General features: G+C 49.8%; 1 protein-coding gene across 2 annotated transcripts in view; it reads left to right on the forward strand.

The window, feature by feature from the left end:
* Positions 1-18,175, forward strand: part of Sec14l5 (SEC14 like lipid binding 5) — a 37,804-nt gene that overhangs the window by 10,470 nt on the left and 9,159 nt on the right. The window contains exons 3-8 of one of the 2 annotated variants that reach the window (XM_029544604.1): positions 8,784-8,933; positions 9,608-9,739; positions 10,475-10,603; positions 11,397-11,589; positions 14,441-14,553; positions 15,602-15,791. In XM_029544604.1, the coding sequence (XP_029400464.1) occupies positions 8,784-8,933; positions 9,608-9,739; positions 10,475-10,603; positions 11,397-11,589; positions 14,441-14,553; positions 15,602-15,791 (907 nt within the window). The remainder of the gene's footprint in view (positions 1-8,783; positions 8,934-9,607; positions 9,740-10,474; positions 10,604-11,396; positions 11,590-14,440; positions 14,554-15,601; positions 15,792-18,175) is intronic. The other variant, XM_029544605.1, reaches the window with a different exon arrangement.

Genomic DNA, 18,175 nt, shown 5'->3' on the forward strand with positions numbered 1-18,175 from the left:
TCTCTCTCTCTCTCTCTCTCTCTCTCTCTCTCTCTCTCTCTCTCTCTCTCTCTTTCTGTGTGTGTGCATGTATACATAACTGTATACATAACTGTGGGTGCCCATGGGGGCCTGGGGCCTTGGACCCCTCAGAACTGGAGTTACAGGCAGTCGTGAGCCAGACAACCTGAGTGTTGGGAAGCAAACTGAAGTCCTCTGGAAGAGCATCGGGTGGCTGTCTCTGCTGCTCCAGCGTCACATCCATAAGTCTACAGTCTCTCTGTAGCCTGCCACTGGAGACCAATTAAAGAACACACTCAACACGTGTCCCTTGTGGACAAGAAGGATGTTAAAGAGTCAGGCCACAGTAAGGGGACTACTGTATCTGAATTCTGCTGCCTGGAGGCAGGCAAGTGCGACCAGAAATGCGGGGCTGCCAGGCTCTAGGCTTCCTTCTCTGCCTGCTAAGGGTGTCAATCTCCTCCAGCAAAATGGGGCCCATAAGATGTAGCCTTGCAGGGACAGGATCTGGGGGCCCCATATGATGTGGCTTCTCAGTGACAGATTCAGAGCCTTGGTCTGCTTCTGAACTGGCAAGCCTGGCTGTCCACCCCCACCCCACCCTACCCCCTGCTACCTGGCAAAGTGACTGTAACTTGATTCTTCTGTGATCCTGTGAGCCCAGAAGGCCATACCACATACCTATTTGGTCTGGACAGACTCAGGCTTTCTTAGTGGGTGGCCAGGCCGAGAATGGGGACATGGGCTGGTAGCTGAGGCCCCTTGGCAGGGACAGAGGTTGTGTGAGCAGATTTGCGGTACAGGCAGGTCCTGTGGGCCACTTGTTAGGGTATCCTGTTAAGAAAAGGTCTCTTTAGCATCTAGGCTGGTGCCACTCACAGTGCAGGACACGAGCTTCTCAAGGTTCAGTCACGCCTGGATGGGGAAAGGGTCAGTATAACGGTTCTAGAACACAAAACCAACCCTGTAGTTTACAAAATGAACATGGGCCTGAGAAGTGGCTCAGTTGCTGGGTCGTTGGTGTCACACGCACAGGGCCCTGGCTTCAGATCAGAGGCGGTGATGCATACCTGCGATCCTGGAATATGGGAAGTGGAGACAGGAAGATCAGAAGTTCAGGGTCATCCTTGGCTACAGACAGAGTTTGAGCCCAGTCTGGGCTGCAGAGCCCTTGTCTTAAACAAAAGAAACATAATGTGTCTAAAGAAAAGAGAAAGAAAAGCATCATCAACAACAAAGAGCAAAACAAAGAAGAAAGAAAACATCTTTTGAAAGGTGTAGCCGAATGCCACCCTCCCTCAGGCTCTCCTCAGCACTGCCACCCTGATACACGACAGGAGTTTACCTTGGGGCTGGGATTGCCTGTGTACATCTGTGGCACCGTGTATAATGTGAGCACATGGGGTATATTGTGGGCACCAGGTCCTTGGGGAGACCTGACCTCAACATGGTCTGAAAAATATGAACTGGACTCCCCATGCCCACCTCGTGTATGTGTGTGTGACCATGAGGGGTAACATGATGCAAGAACCCGTACTCCGGCTGCCAAAGGGTCAAATGCCAGCTTTTCTCTTACAAGCTGTGTGACTGTGGGCAAGTGGCTCAGCCTCTCTGAATTTTGGTTTCTCCATAGTCACATGCCGACTCCTTACTTTGTTGAATTGTTGGAAGGGGCAGTGTGAAATGCCTGGAATGTCCCATGTTGACCCCCGACTGACCCTTAGTGCTCACTGTTCTTGTCGAGACGGTTGACAGGCAGGCTGACTTGGGACTCGCCACTAGGAGCTCAAGCAAGCTTCCCTGGGCAGTGGCCACATTCTAGAACATTCTTCTGTAGAAAGGCAAGGGCTCTCTTGGTTCTTGTTCTGGTGTGGGAAGGAAGAGCTCATCTTTCTTCAGTGGGCGCAGACAGCCTGTTTTCCTGGTTTTAGGATGGGAACATGAAATAGGAGAGTCAGGGGAGTGGCTCAGATGTGGAGTCCTCTCCACTCAGCCACTCCCCTGCCTTCATCAGCCTTTCCTGACCTCCACTAACACATCTGCAAAGGGGGAACATCAGGAAGATGTAATTGGACACACAGCCTCTATCCCATTCTACCTGTGGTTAGTGCTCTGTGAGAGGGTCAGCAGTGCCCAGTGTTTCTTGGTGGCCACTATCCTCGACACTGGCAAGTGTCTATGGGTCGTCCACCTTCCCCACTGTACCGGAGCTCTGAGGCTCTGGGTGGAGATGAAGCCTTGTCTTTTACAGTTGTAGAAAGCCAACAGCTTCCAGCCAGTGTCCTCCACGCCTGTTATCTGGGGTCTCCAGATGGAAGGCTCCCAGTGGGAAGCAGGCCATCCATTGGCTGTGGTGCCAAGCTAGTGACCTGTCCTCTCTCCCTGGATGCCATTCAGGTGGGGCCATGGCATGGTGATATGGGTTCCCTGACTGGGTTATTTCTCCACCAAAGGTGGAGCCAGGGATGGAGCTGAGGACTTCTGGAGGAAGCAGGCCATGATTAGACCCCCCACACACACATGTCTATCACTGCAAGTGCTGATTAGAGCCGTCAAGGAAATGAATGGGCCAAAGGGATGGAGAGGAGGCAGCTGTGGAGGGAGGTGCCTGGGGTGAATCCCTGGAAGACGGGTAGCTCCTTCCAGAAAGTCCCAGTGACTCATACCTCCCGCTCGTCTCGGTCTTTGAATAGATGAGTTTTCAAGCCTGGAACAGCAGGTGCAAGGACCCACGGCAGGACAAGCTGGATGCGTTCCAGAACCAGCAAGGCTGGTGTGGCCGGGACAGGGCAGGGGACCAGGGGATGGGGGTCGGGGGAGGCCAAAGTGAGGAGTGTGAGGTTAGGATACTCTGTGTGTGTGCGCACGCGCATGTGTGTGCATGTAAAAGTGACAGAGAGATACAATGAGGTAGACAGACATACGCAGAGAGAGAGAGACACAGACACACAGAGAAAAAGAGAGAGAGAGTCTTTGCATGTGTGCGGTTACGCATGCAGATGTCAACCTCAGGTCTTGTTCCTCAGGTGATGTTTACTTCAGTTTTGAGGCAGGCTCTCTCGCTGGCCTGGAACTTACTCACCAGACTGGCCCTGAGCTCCAGGGATCCACCTGTCTCTGTCTCCCACCTTTTTCTTGCTGGGATTACTAGCATGCGCCATTTTGCCTAGCTTTTTGTATGTGGGTTCTTAGGAATGAAAGTCAATCCTTGTGCTTACATCACCGAGCAGCCCCACCCCCCGCCCCTTCCCCTTCCCCCCCCCCCCCCGCGCGCTCAGGGCTCCTTTGTCCACTTATTTCACTAAGCGGTGGAGGGAGAGGGTGGTGCTGCCTCGGCCTGGCAAGAAGTGAGAGGCTTGGGGCAGAAAATGACCCAACATGGCTGGAGAGGCACAGGGCATGGCTGGAGAGGCACAGGGCATGGCTGGAGAGGCACAGGGCTCTGTTTTGCACCTCCCACGGGAACACACGCTGAGCAAGGAGTTCCTGGAGGAGAGCTGGGGCTGAGTTCACTGGGTTCCAGTCCACATTTATCATCTCATTCTATGTGACCTGGGCAAATCATAGAGTCCGTGAGCTCCAGCTTCCTGTTAGCCAGAAGAGGACGTCCTCCCAAGGATGACACAGAAGGCAGCTTGCTGCTGAGGGGCACAGCCCAGACTTGCCACTGTGACAATGTTGCTTGATTTTCCATCAATGACGCTCTTGCCAATCTCTGGTGATGCAGGAACTTAACCATCTCATTCTGGAGATGCACACGGAGTCTCTGAGAGGGCTTACCCCAAGTCCCTAGTGAGGAAGCAGCAGGAACCAGGTCTGCCTGACCAGGTCATGCACCAACCGCTCTCTGCCCACTTCCCAAATGCCACAGAGAATTCCTTCCCTGGGGAGACAGGAAGAACGTCTATCACCAAAGTACCATTCCACCAGGTTTCTGTGTGGGGAACCAATGAGGTCATGGGGTTTACCTACAGAGCACCGGTGAGGGAGGGATTGCTTACAGGAGTGCGCGTGACCCAAAGTGGAGGCTTGCCCATAGCTGCATAGATGGAGTGATTCTTTCAGCTAAGCTATACACACCATATTCTTCAGAGTCACCTGAGACCATCAAGGCCACATGCACTAAGGACAGAATAGCATACAAGTGACAGGGGAGTGACTGGATTCTCAGGTAAGGGTCCAGTGATTCTTTTCCCTGTGTTCCATGGGAGAATGTCAAGAGCCCATCAGCCTGATGGATGGCGACAAATCTCGCAAGCGGGTGCAGCTGAGCTGATGAAGATGGTGCCTGCTTTGCTCAGGGGATGGTGCTCTACAGCAGCTACCCAGAGGGGAGGTGGCATCTAGGCCAGCTCACCCCCACCCCCCGCCCCTGCGTTTGGCACCTGAGAGGGAGCTAGCTTGTCCTGTCTTCCTGGGGCTGTCGCTGGGCTCTACTCAGCAATGAAGCTGTTTCAGGCCTAGAGAAAGGAAAGGCAGGGTCTTGCTTGGACCAGCTGGGAGAGGGTGGCTGCCCAGGGCCCCTGCAGGCTCTTATGTCATCTGCTAGGAAATGCTTGTCCCGGGGGTGTGATGACACACGGAGTTCTCAGGGGTCTCCCTCAGCAGCCCTTCTGGTCACTTGGAGCTGTTAGAGTCAGAGTCTGGGATCCAGCAGCTCTAACAAGATAGGCTCAGCCATCCATCCTTAACGAGCTAGTCGAACAGAAACGTAACAGTGAAAAGTGGAGAAGGGAGATTTATTCACTATGGGTTCTCCTAAAGAACAATTAAAGTGGACCAGTTACCACTGTCCCTCCCCCACACAACCCAGCTCCATCGCTGATGTCTTGATATGAGGTTTGGACTTAAATAGAAGGTAGGAGATCTAGGTAGCTAAGCACTCCTGACCAAGGTGTGGTCCCATATGTCACCGACCCATCCCTGTCTGGGTTCTAGTCTCTTCTGCAAAGTGGCCTAACAGCTTGTCAGAGCTGTGTGACATCTCTTCCTGGCACTAGGCTCAGCCTTTCCATTCTTCAGGCATGAGGCTTCCGGGAAAATTCTAACTTCTTGAGGACCACTGTTTCAATAACCAAAGGGAGAGGTACAAGTATCTCTCTTTTAAAAAAATTATTTTATTTTTGAGATTATAATTGTATTTCCCCTTCCCTTTCTTCCCTCCAAATCCTCCCTTGATCCATTTCAAATTCATGGCTTCTTCTTTTATTAATTGTTTATACATACACACACACATACATGCATGTTATTCCTGAATATAAAACACATCCTGCTCATTCTGTAGAATGTTACTTGTGTGCGGATGTTCTCAGGGCTGACCATTTGGTGCTGGATAACCAATCGGTGTGCGCAGGTGGCCCTGGGGAAGACGATCTTTCCTGCTCTCAGCCTTCCTTAGCTGCACACCGTTCTTCGTGGAGGGCTGAGACCTCATGAGCAATGTCTACATGAGCAATGTCTCCCTTCCTGCCAGGGTGAGTATACAGCAATCCTGGAAGGCAGGAGTCTGAGGATGCGTTGCTCAGGGAGATGAGACCTCACGTATATTAACCACCAGACATCATGTTTGCCTGAAGCCCAGCAGGACCACATCTGCCCTCCACACTCCTGTGGAGAAATGGCTTCCTTGGCTTCCAGCACCTTTCTGTGCTTCCTGACGTCCCTTCTCCTTCAGGGCTAGGGCAGGGTCTCCTTCCTGGAGCTGAAGGAGCAGAGAGGATGTCACTGTCCTCAGATGTTGTCACTATTTTTGGAGTTTGTCTGGGCCCAGGTCTGAGGTGCATAGGTTGTGCCAGCCTGAGCGACTCTGATTGGGAGCCTCTAGACTGGGTACAGAGCTGCCTTCTCTGAACCATTGATCATTTGCTCGGGGGTCCGCTCTAGCTATCTTCAGCTACTACCCCGGGGAGGACCCCTGTACTTATAAAGAAGCACCGCCAGTCCAGGACCTGCAGTAGCTTTCGGGACGGCAGCCTCAGGGGCACTCCTGATAGAGGGTGCCTTGTTGTGGGGGCTGATGACATTGATAAACCAAGACGAGGGGATTCCAACTGCTTTTCCCTAGCACCTAGCACTGCTTCAGCAGGCGGCCCAGAGAGGCTAAGTGCCCTGTCTGAAGTCACACAGCTCATACATGTTAGAATTAGCACCCAGGTAAGGCAGGAATCACATCATGACTCACACTATTATGCTGTGGAATGAAAACACACACACACACACACACACACACACACACACACACACACACACACACACTGAAAAATATACCATACCAGCCGGCTGGTGCCTACCTAGCATCCTAGCAGCTCAATCAGAAGTTTAAGGTCATCCTCCATACACAGTGAGTTCAAAGCCAGTCTGAGCCACATGAGATTCTCCCTTAACAAACAAACAAACAAACAAACAACCCCCCAAAAAGGAAACCCAGTAAAAGCTCTGAGAGCAAGGCTGACAGCTTGCTTTGTTCTCACAAGGCAATGGGTTCCATCTCCCAAACCATCCATACCTATATACTATGATAAAAATACGTGTTTGTGTGTAGAATATCCTATGTCTATCTACACAGACATATACACTTATACAGTTATTAGTACATACCAAATATACACACATTCTCCACATAAACTGTAAATGCTTGCTGGAAATACTTATAATTGACTTTCTATGTTTATGTTCGCATCCTTAGGCTAGCCTTGAATTTGCTAGGAAGGTCATCCCCCTGCCTCTCCTTTCTAAGTGCTACCTCCTAATTTCGGGCATGTACTTAAGGTTTTGGTTTTTGTTTATTCTTATTTTTATTTTATGGGCATTTGTGTTTTGCCTATATGTATGTCTGTGCGAGGTTGTGGTATCCTGGAGTTACAGACAGTTGTGAGCCGCCACGTGGGTGCTGGGAATTGAACCTAGGCCCTCTGGAAGAACAGCCAATGCACCTAACCACTGAGCCTTCTCTCCGGCCCCTTCTTTTTCTTTTTCTTTTTATCTGAGACAAAATGTTATTTGCAGCCTGGAACTCACGATGTAAAAGAGGCAGGTCTCTGAGGCGCATGGTACGATTCTCAGAGAAATTTTTGATTTCCCCAGAGAATTTTATTGATTCCCAGAGAATCAATAAAAATGCTATGTGGAAAGAGAAAAAGAAAGGGAAGTGGAAAGGGTTGGAAAGGTATTTCAGCAGGGAAAGGGGCCACTGACAAGCTTGGTGGCCTGAGTTTGTCACTGGGACCTATGTGGTGGGAGGACGGATCCAGCCTCCAGCAGGCTGTCTCCTGACTTGCACACGTGTACTGTGGTGCCTGCTCAGGCAAATAAATAAATGTACAAACTAAAAGCAAGCAAACAGGCAGGCCTCGAGTTTTCGTGGCTTCTCCTGGGGCTACCTACTGAGTGCTGGGATTGTCTGTGCGTGTGAGACCATGGCTGGCTCCGTCTAACCGCGTTCAGTCTTTTTTCCTTTCTTTCATTCTTGATTTAAGCTTTCCCCATTCATTGTGTGTAGGTGTGGAATGTGTACGTGTGAGCTGATTCCCTCCTCCAGGTAGGCTTTGGGAATCAGACTCAGGTCATCAGGCCTGTTGGGAAGTGTCTTTAACAGCTAGCTGGTCATGCTTGCTTTCTTCTTAAAAAAAGATTTCAATATATTCTTGTGTGTGTGTGTGTGTGAGGGGGGGGGAGGGAATCTCAGGGATCCTTTATATAAACCCATGTAGTCTATAAATAGAAATAGTTTCTCTTCCTTTCAGTCTAGATGCCTAGCTTGAACCTGAACTGTGGTTTTAAATAGAAGCAAGGAGAACTCACACCAGACCCGAGGGGCGAAGACTGAAGTCTTTCACTCCCGAGTGTGAGGTTACTTATGGGTTTTTCCTATGTGGCTGACAGTTTATTGGCAATTTTCTTTAATCAGGAGGGGGTGTTGCATTTTATCAGGGTCTCCGTCTCCCTGTCTGTCTCTGTCTCTCTTTCTCTCCGACCCTCAGGGCAGATGTGTAAGTTCATTTGACATTCGGCAGTTAGCTCACATCCATATTAACAGTAGGCTTTTGTACGTGGTGATGGTAACACAGAGCTTGTTTGGAGAACCCACACTTTCATTACATTTTCTGGACAAACATGTGTGCACGAGCACCAAGACCATGGGGAAGCCAGGTCTTGAAGGAACATATCTTCTCAAGGTGCACGTCTGGGGTCCCATGTCCTTAATGTGAATTTCTAGAGTTCTCAGATTGCCTGAGGGTCACTCTTCTTGAAGCCACCCCAAGGATTCTCATCTCAGTGTTGGTGGTATGTTCCCAGTAGCGCCTTGCATATGTCAGAATAGCCCTTATTTCCTCTGGAAACCCTTCTTTGTGGGACCCACTCTGATTGGCCCAGGTTGGAAAACACAACTCGGGTGTTTTTCTGAGATTTTTTTTTTTCCTTTTAGTGTTGAGGGTAGGAACTAGACTTAATGACCCAGGCTGTCATTTCCACCACTGGGAAAGCTGCAAGGTGGCTTTGGACTGCAGAATGAGTTCAAGGGCAAGTTGGTCAGTTTAGGGAGACCCTGTCTCAAAATAAAAAGTAAAGCTGTCTGAGGATGTAGCTTGATGTGAGAGTGCTTGCTTGCTTGGGTTCAATCCAATACCACCAAAATAAATAAATGAAAATAATTTAAAGTGTCTCGATGGTGTTTTGAATCACTGTTCTGAAAAGAGGCCAAGATGTGTGTGTGCTGGGTGCTTCTGTCCAGGGACAGCCTCTCTCAGGAAGGAACCTCCTTCTCACTGGCTCTCTGTCCACAGGCCTACGAGAAGCGCTTCCCCACCTGCCCGCTTATCCCAGTCTTTCTGGGGAGTGAAGTCCTGTGTGAGTGGCGAAGCACAGATGGGGCGGTGCACACCGTGGAGCGGAGCTGCAGGCTGCGAGTGGATGCCCCGCGGCTGCTGCGGAAGGTGGGCACGGGGCTGGGGTCCCGGTATGCAGGGTGTGAACGGATTCACTTGGGGTGGAGTGGGGACACCAGAACCTTGAGATCTGGTAGGGCTAGTAGCCAGGGAGCCCAGGCTCAGGGTCTGGGAACCAGAGCTAGATGTGAATCTGGGGACATGGAGTAGGGTGCAGGTCACCCGGCTTGGTGGCTGGAGGTGGCTGGGTGGTGGAAGTGACTGGGTGGCAGTGTTGCAGCGGGACTGGGAAGAGGATAGAATGTCTGGTGACAGGACAAAGGACCTCCGATGGCTTCAAGTGGGTGTGTGGGTGTGTGGGTGTGTGGGTATGTGGGTAGGTGTGTAGGAGCATTCTTGGCTTGGTGGTGTTGGCAGTAGAAAGCACTCGGGGTGTGGGTTATTTGGGCAAGGCTGAGTGTCCACCCAAGGGATCTGGATTCTGAGCCAGGGTGGATGGTGGTGGGAGCGGGTGTTGTCCTGTTCAAGCTGGTGTCTCTTGTTGGGCTGAGGGGCATAGGGAGCAGGGTCTCTGTTTCTAGATTGGGGGGTGACACAGGCCAGACTGGATGGGAGCAGAAGTGGGAACCAGGGATCTGGGTGACCTTGCGCTATTTCCTTTCGCCATTCCCTCTCGCTATTTCCTCTCGCTACTTCCTCTCCCTTGGGCTCCTCCTTCGCAGATCGCTGGTGTGGAGCACGTGGTCTTCATTCAGAGAAACATCCTGAACTGGAGAGAGAGAACGCTGCTGATAGATGCTCACAATGAGACGTTTGCAAGCCGAGTGACAGTGAAGGAGAGCTGCCGCTACACAGTGAGCCTGCCCGGCTTCCCCATGGTCTTGATGCTGTCCTAGGGCCCGGCCCTGTGTGTCCCGCCAGGCTCCCCTCCCCATGTTCCCCTGACCCCTCATGAGTGGGTTTTATCCCCCCTCCTTTTTTTGTAGCTCAGGCTGGCCTGAAAACTTTCTAACCTACCTTAGCCTCCTGAGTGCTGGGATTATAGGTGTGTATCTCTATACCCTCTAAGATTTCTTTTTGTTGCTGGCATATATAAATATATTTATGGCCAGGCAGTGGTGGCACACACCTTTAATCCCAGCACTTGGGAGGCAGAAGCAGGCGGATTTCTGAGTTTGAGGCCAGCCTGATCTACAGAGTGAGTTCCAGGACAGCCAGGGCTATACAGAGAAACCCTGTCTCAATATATATATGGACATATAAAGATATGCAATGATGTTTTTATATACATATATAACATAAGTACTGAAATATATCTAAACACATAGTGGTAATTTGTATTATATAAATAATCTGCATGCTATGCATATAATTTTATCTCTTTCTCTGTGTATGTATTTTTTTGTGGGATTTTGTGCTGGAACTATAGGTGCACACCAGCTTGAGTAAGGGCTCTTTGCTCCCCCCAGTTAGACTCCTCATCATTTTCTGGGTACAGAATGCTGTCCATGACAGGCCAGAAGAACCCCTGAAGAGGGCACGGCATCACCCATACTGAGGTCCCGCCATGGTCCCTTCCCATCTTGCAGGTCCATCCTGAGAATGAAGACTGGACTTGCTTTGAGCAGTCTGCCTCCCTGGATGTCCGCTCTTTCTTTGGCTTTGAAAGCACCTTGGAGAAAATCGCCATGAAGCAGTACACTGCCAATGTCAAGAGGGTAAGAGAGACCGAGCCAGCCGTAGCAGGAAGGTACACAGGCTGGAGGCAACATCCCTGACTTTCCTGGGCCTCAGTTTTCTTGCTTTTAAAAATGAACCCTGATGATCGCATCAGTGAGGCCACCAATAGGAAGGGCTGGCCTATCGTGAGATCGTCCTGACATAATCCCAGGACCCCAGGGTGTTTCAGCAAGTTCAAGTCTGGGCTACAGAGCAAGTTCAAGGCCAGCCTAGGCAACTCGGTGAGGCAAGCAGCTAGAGGCAGAGGTCAGCAGTGAAGCACTTGCCTGGTGTGCGTGAGGCCCTGGCTTCAATCCCTAGGACCAGATCTGGAAGTGTCCCTGGAGCCAGGGCCATGACTTTAGTGATCGAATACTTGCCTAGAATCCCCCAGTGAGGGGTGGAGGGTGTGGTTCAACAGTAGAGCACAGGCCTAGAATTCCTCAGTGAGGGATTGGAGGTAGCAGGGTGGTAGAGCACCTGCCTAGCATATGGGAGAACTAGGGTTCTACTCACAATACCACAGACTCACTGGCCGTAGGCTCCAGGTCAGAGATGAACAGTCTGCCGTTGGTGGTCTATTTTACCCAATGCATTACCAATGTGAAACTAAGCTCACTGCATTTGTCCTGGGTTTAGTCTTGTTCCTCCCTGCTCCTCTGGGCCATATTTTAGCTGTGCAGTAGGCATATGTCAGGGTTGGGATCTGAGCATGCGTGGCTCCTCAGGCCTGGTGTGGTGACCTTGCAATGCTGCTTATCTGGTGACATCTTTTGGGTCTGTTGCTTCCAGGGGAAGGAGGTGATTGAACACTATCTGAATGAGCTCATTTCCCAGGGAACATCCCACATTCCCCGCTGGACACCAGCCCCAGTCCAGGAGGAGGACATCCGCAGCCAACTTGTGCCCCGGTGCCTTAGCTCCCCGGACACGAATGGCCCCAGTGATGCCCCAGGCCCTGCTCCTGAGATGGCCATAGCGGATGGTAGGTCTGGGCCCCCACCTCTGGCTCCAGGAAGCCTGCCACACGGCCAAGCTCCCCGAGAGGGGGGAGAGGTGCTGAACGCTGCCAGGACTGGGGACAGTCTGGCACCCACTCAGACTCCTCCTCCTGCTTCTCAGAGCTGATCTATTTCTAGCCCAGGAACTGACCTCTGGTGGTTTTAAGATATTTTTAATTGTACAAGTAATGCAAAATCATTGTAGAAAAATATCCAAATGAAGATGAGAAATGAGAAGTAAGGGCTGGAGGTGGGGGGTGGCTGTTCAGCCACTTGCCTTGCGCACATGAATGGTGTCTCCCAGAGCCCACACAAGAAGCCAGGAGACATGGTGGCACTCAGGTGTAATCTTAGCACCAGAGAGGTGCCAGCTAAGAGCCCTAAGCCAATGAGAGATTCTGCTTCAAACAAAACCAAGGTAGACGGTATCTGAGGACCAAACCTAAAGCTAACCTCTGCGTACACACATTCACACGCGAGAGAAAAGGATGAAGATTCCGCCCCGCTCCCTAGAATCTTCAATAGTTTTGTGTTTCATGAAAGGGCATATGGCACAAGAGGGACGTACACTCACACACATGTGCACACACATACTCACATGCGGAGAATGAGAGCGCGTCTTGCATCCTGTCTGTACGCTACCATTTCTCATTAACACGGCACAAATACCATGGATATGCTTGCCCTTTCACCGTACAACGTGAAGGACTGAAGCCTTACTTCCTAAGGTTGGCTCATTATTATCATTGTTTGAGATGGAGGCTGGCCCTGTGTTTGATAGGCAGCTGAGGATGACCTTGAACTTCAAACCTCCTGATTTCCCACCACTTACATGCTGAATTACAGGCACATGTCACCATGATGCTGGCAATTTTAGCCTCCTTCAAAACTTCAAACAAATCACGTAGTATGTAAAATCATATAATATGTGAGTGCATGTCATAGCTCAGTGTAGAAGCCAGAGGACTCATTGTTTGACATAGGGCCTCTCTATGTTAGCTCAGGCTAGCCTTGAATTTGAGTTCCCCTGAGTCTTGGGATTACGAAACACTTCCACGCCTGGATACTTCACACATGATGCTTAAATATTTTTTCTATATTACATTTTTATTTATTGGTGTGTGTGTGTGTGTGTGTGTGTGTGTGTGCGCGTGTGTGTGTGTGCATGTGTGTGTGTGTTCCTCAGCTCACATGTAGAGACCAGAGAACTTGTGGGAGTCATTTCTTTCCTTCCACTGTGTGGGTTTTGCGGGTTAAACTCAGGCCATCAGGCTTGGTAGCAAATGCCTTTGCCTAATGAGCCCTCTCATCAGCTCCCCAGAGTTTTGTTTGTTTTAAAATGGGTCTCGGGTATCTCAGGTTACTACGCTATGGAGCTGAGGATGATGGTGAACTCCTGGTCCTTCTGCCTTCTCCACCTCCTCAGTGTTGGGAGTATAGGTGTGTATCACGCGCCTGTCTGAGGTGTACATTGTGTGTGTGTGCATATGTGTGTGTTTTAATTACAAATAACGTGGTACATCTTTTCACTCAAGGACTGAAAAAATAGTTCCACTATTATACACGGTGCAATGTTGTTGTATTGTTTTTGTTTGTTTGTTTGTTTGTTTGTTGGCTTGTTTACTTTTTGAGACAGAGTTTTACCATGTGATTTTGGCTGACCTAAAACCTGCTCTGTAGACCAGGCTGGCCTCCACCTCACAGAAATCAACCTGTTTCTGCCTCCTGAGTGAAGACCCAGGACCATGCCTCATTTATTCATTTTTGAGATAAATTTATTTTAATTTATTTTATTTATTTCTCATGTAGCCCAGACCGGTCTTTAACTCCTGATACATCTCCACCTCCCAGGTGCTGAATTTATAGATGTGCACCAGCATGCCCAGGGGCAGTTCAGTCTGTTGATATAGGAAGTGTTCACACTGTGATGTTAAAACAAAAATACAGGCTGGTGAATTGGCAGTCTTCAGCCCCTCATCCCAGACAGTGAGGATCATCTCTACACCTGAGACCTGGAGGGAAGCCTCCGCCAGTGGGAACGTCCAGGCTTGCCCACCATAAGATTTCAAAAACCACTTAGAAAGATGAATGTGGAACTTTTGTGGCTGTTTCCAAATCCTGACAAGGAACCACATTCCAGAGCTCTGATGGTTGGAAGTACAGAAGGCCACACAGAGGATAGGCCATGTGGTAAAGACCTATGTCACCAGATGCGGTAGCTGGTTCTATGTCAACTTGACACATTCTGGAGTTATCTGAAAGGAGGGGACCTCAATTGAGAAAATGCCTCCTCCATAGGATCTGGATGTTGGTCATTCTCTTAATTAGTGATCGATGGGGAGGATCAATCCTGATGGTCCTGGGTTCTGTGAAAAAGCAAGCCGAGCAAGCCATGGGGTGTAAGCCAGGAAGCAGCGCTCCTCCATGGCCTGCCTCTGCATCTGCTCCTGCCTCCATGTTCCTGCCTTGTTTGAGTTCCTGTCTGACTTCCTTCAATGAGGAACAGTGATATGAAATCATAAACCAAATAAATCCTTTCCTCCCCAAGTTGCCCTGGTGACAGTTTTCAGCACAGCAATGGTAACCCTAGCTAAGACAGCAGCTATGGTAGCACATGCCTGTGCCGGAGCACTCAGGAGGGTTAGGCAGGAAGATCAGGAGCTCAAGGATAGCCTCTGCCTTATGGTGTATTGGAATCTAGCCTGGGGTACATGAGACCCTGTCTCAAAACAAAATAAAACACACAAACAACAAAGAACAAAACAAAGGAAAAACGGAGTCAGAGGCTAGCCCCTTGCTTCCTCTACCCTGAAACCCCTGTTTTCTTTCCTCCAGGGGACAAGCTGGATGCAGACTACATTGAGAGGTGCCTGGGCCATCTCAGTCCCATGCAGGAGAGTTGCCTGGTCCAGCTTCGGCACTGGTTACAGGAGACCCACAAAGGCAAGGTGGGTGTGGGCCTTGAACTTCAATGGCCGGAGTCAGCCTAGGGCAGTGGGGAGGGCCAGTAACAAGCTTGTACCATCAGGAATACTAAGAACTCAGCGTTTGCTTCATGTGTTTTACATCTGTCCTGTCTTTCACACACACTGAGGCCACCCCCTCCTGCCAGTGATGTTTGCAGTCGGGAGTTCTTTGTAGTAGTGTTTATTCTGTCTATTGTAAGATGCTGGTATCATCCTTAGTCTCCAATGAGGAGACGCTCGCGCCTTGTCCCGTCCAGGTATGACAACTCAAAATGGCCCTTAGCATGTACATATGTCCTCTGGGGATGTGTGTGTGTGTGTGTGTACAGTCATGTGCATATCTATATAGTACCATGTTCATTTGACCATGGAAACTGTCCTTTTCTAAGAGACATAAGACTTAAGAAGAGTGATTGTTGATTGTCTATGAATTTTGCCTTTAAGTTCTAGCCCTGGTAATGTGGATGTGCACCACATACCCCAGCCTCAAGCAGAACTCTGTTGTCAGTTCTACCGAATCAGAACTCCTTGCTTAGGCATGGATTGTGTACATTTGCCTCCCGGGCCCTGGGGAGAGTAGCTCAGTGTTGGCCTATAGCATGACCTGTCACTTCTATTTCTGTAAATGTAAAGTGTAAAAATAGCGTAGGTCACAAACACCGAGCCACAGCAAATGCTTAGGGGAATCCGATGCAAAGAGAAAACCCCAGAGAAGGCGGCTTGAAATAGGAATGGGTTTGCTCCAATGGTCTGTTAGGAGGAGAAAGCAAAGGGGGCGGGCAGGGAGGGGAGAGGAGCGAGAGGGAGGAGATGTTACCCCAAGGAAAGTTACCATTTTTAGAACAAACAGGGAGGAATGCTAGGCAGCCACACGGCACAGCTGTTCACCGCAGCCCTCCCCTTGGCCTCTCTGCTTTGGGCTACTCTTCCCCAGCTGTTTTGCAGATGAGGTAAGAGGCCCATTTTTGCCACTTCCGTCTGAAGGGTTGGAAGTTCCATTCTAAGGTCTTCTCTTTCCTCTGTCTCTCAGATCCCCAAAGACGAGCATATCCTGCGCTTCCTGAGGGCACGAGATTTCCACCTGGACAAGGCCCGGGACATGTTGTGCCAGTCCTTGAGCTGGCGGAAGCACCACCAGGTGGATCTCCTTCTGCAGTCCTGGCGGCCCCCGCCCCCACTGCAGGAGTTCTATGCTGGAGGCTGGCACTACCAGGATATAGGTGTGTCCCACACCTGAGCCATGTGTGAAAGCCGAGGGTGCTCTGTACACCTCAGATTACCTTTTAGCTCTCTGGAGATGCCTATGATGTATTACCCAGCTCTGGAGAAGGTGGACTAAGCATAGATTTTTGGTTTGGGGGGGTGGATGTTTCTGCTCCCAACATCACCACACATAGTCTCATCTACATGGTACTGATTTACTTAGGCAGTCATAGTGAGCTAGGTACTTAAACAACAGATGCCAGCCTGGAGGTTGGAAGTCTGAGATTCAGGAGGCAGCAGGACTTGGGGTGTGGTTCAGTTGATAGAGTGTTGCCTGGCTTGCACAAAGCCTTAAGTCTTTAGCACCTCGCAGATCTGGTTTTGGTGGTATGCATCTGTCTTAGGGTTTTACTGCTGTGAAGAGACACCATGACCAAGGTAACTTTTATAAAGGAAAATATTTAATTCTGGCTAGCTTACAGTTTCAGAGGTTCAGTCCAGTATCATCATGGTGAGAAGCATGGCAGAGTGCAGGCAGACATGGTGCTGAAGAAGGAGCTGAGAGTTCTACATCTTACTGTTGGCAGAAGGAGACTGTGTGCCTCACTGGGTGTAGCTTGAGCATAGGAGACCTCAAAGCCCGCCCCCACAGTGACGCACTTCCTCCAACAAGGCCACACCTACTCCAACAAGGCCACACCTACTCCAACAAGGCCACACCTACTCCAACAAGGCCACACTTCCTAATAGTGCCACTCTTTATGGCTAAACACTCGAACACATGAATCTATGGGGGCCATACCTATTCAAGCCATCAGAACATCTGAATTTCCACCACTCAGGAGGATCAGAAGTTTAAGGTTAATTTTCACTATAAAATGAATTCAAAACCAGCCTGGGCTAGAGATTCTGCCATTCATAAAACAGACAAACAGATGAACAAACAAATGGAGTTGGGGAGCTATAGGCTCTCTCTAGGAGAGTCCTACACCTCCTCTTCCAGCTTTTGATGGCCCCTGAGTTTGTGGCTGTATCATTCTCAATTCCTGCACCTACTTAGAATGCATGGCCCTCCCCATGGGTATCTTTGTGCCCCTCACCACCTCCCAGGAGCGCTGGGTCCTTTAAAACCCACCCCACCTCCATCCTGATGTCATCGGGATATCCTTAATTGACAGCTGAAGCTCCAGTAACAAGGTTCTGGGGGGCATAAGACTTTTGGGGAGAGTATTCTTTCTGCTGTAGGTTTCCTTTCCAGATTTAAAGAGTATAGAGCCACAATGCCAAATCACTGCTGTGCTTTTTTTTTTTTTTTTTTTTTTTTTTGGTTTTTCGAGACAGGGTTTCTCTGTGTAGCCCTGGCTGTCATGGAACTCACTCTAGTCCAAGGTGGCCTTGAACTCAGAAATCTGCCTGCCTCTGCCTCCCAAGTGCTGAGATTAAAGGTGTGTGCCACCACTGCCTGGCTTTTTAAGGTCTATGAAAAATGGTGCCCTCTGAAGGAACAGTGTGCTCTCTTAACCACTTGAGCCAACTCTTTAGCTCCAAATTTTTGAATTTTTTTGGTTATTTTGCTGTTTAAAAATGGCCACTCAGTATGGTGCCTAGTATCTCAGGCCTGACATCCCAACTCCTTGAGAGGCTGAGGCAGGAGGATGCAAGTTTAATGCCTATGCTGGCCAGGGAGAGAGCTATGACCTGGGAACTTGTAAGACACAGACTGAAAAGAAAGTTGGAGACATGGCCCTGTGGTAGGTCACCTGCCCTGTGAGACCCTGGATTCCAAGCCTTAGTGCCTTAAGAGGGGCACACAAGCAGAAGAGTATAGCTGGATCTGAGGGCTGAAGTACCCGTCCCTGCGTGCAGGGCCTTCCATAGAAGACATGTGTGCCCAGTGCATTTCATCCTCTGATTTACAGTTCTTCTGGCTTTGAGATCAAGGTTGGTGAGTCCACGGTCTCTATTAAATACTGTCCATAGGTAGGAATGCAGCAAGCAAGGCCATCTGCTGATAAGGACACAAAAATGTGACCGGACATGAAACAGGACCAACTCCATGTCCGCAGAAGCCGTGGCTGAGTATTCACCAGCTCAGGGTTCCAGTTCACAGAGCACAGCTCGCAAGAAGAAAGAGAACCACCTATGTTAGCAGTCCTTAAAAATAACTGGCCCAGCTGACAGTCCTTCTTATTTCTCTAATGTTAAGGTTGGAGGAAAGCCAGGGTCCAAATATGCACTCTCTGAATGTCTTCATGACATGGCTCATATAACCTTTAAAATTTTTTTGTAATTAAAAGTGGTTTGAGCCGGGTGTACATGCCTTTAATTCCAGCACTTGGGAGGCAGAGGCAGAGGCAGATGCAGAGGCAGAGGCAGAGGCAGAGGCAGAGGCAGAGGCAGA

The sequence above is a fragment of the Mus pahari genome, chromosome 12 (assembly GCF_900095145.1).
Source record: "Mus pahari chromosome 12, PAHARI_EIJ_v1.1, whole genome shotgun sequence".
Taxonomy (NCBI): domain Eukaryota; kingdom Metazoa; phylum Chordata; class Mammalia; order Rodentia; family Muridae; genus Mus; species Mus pahari.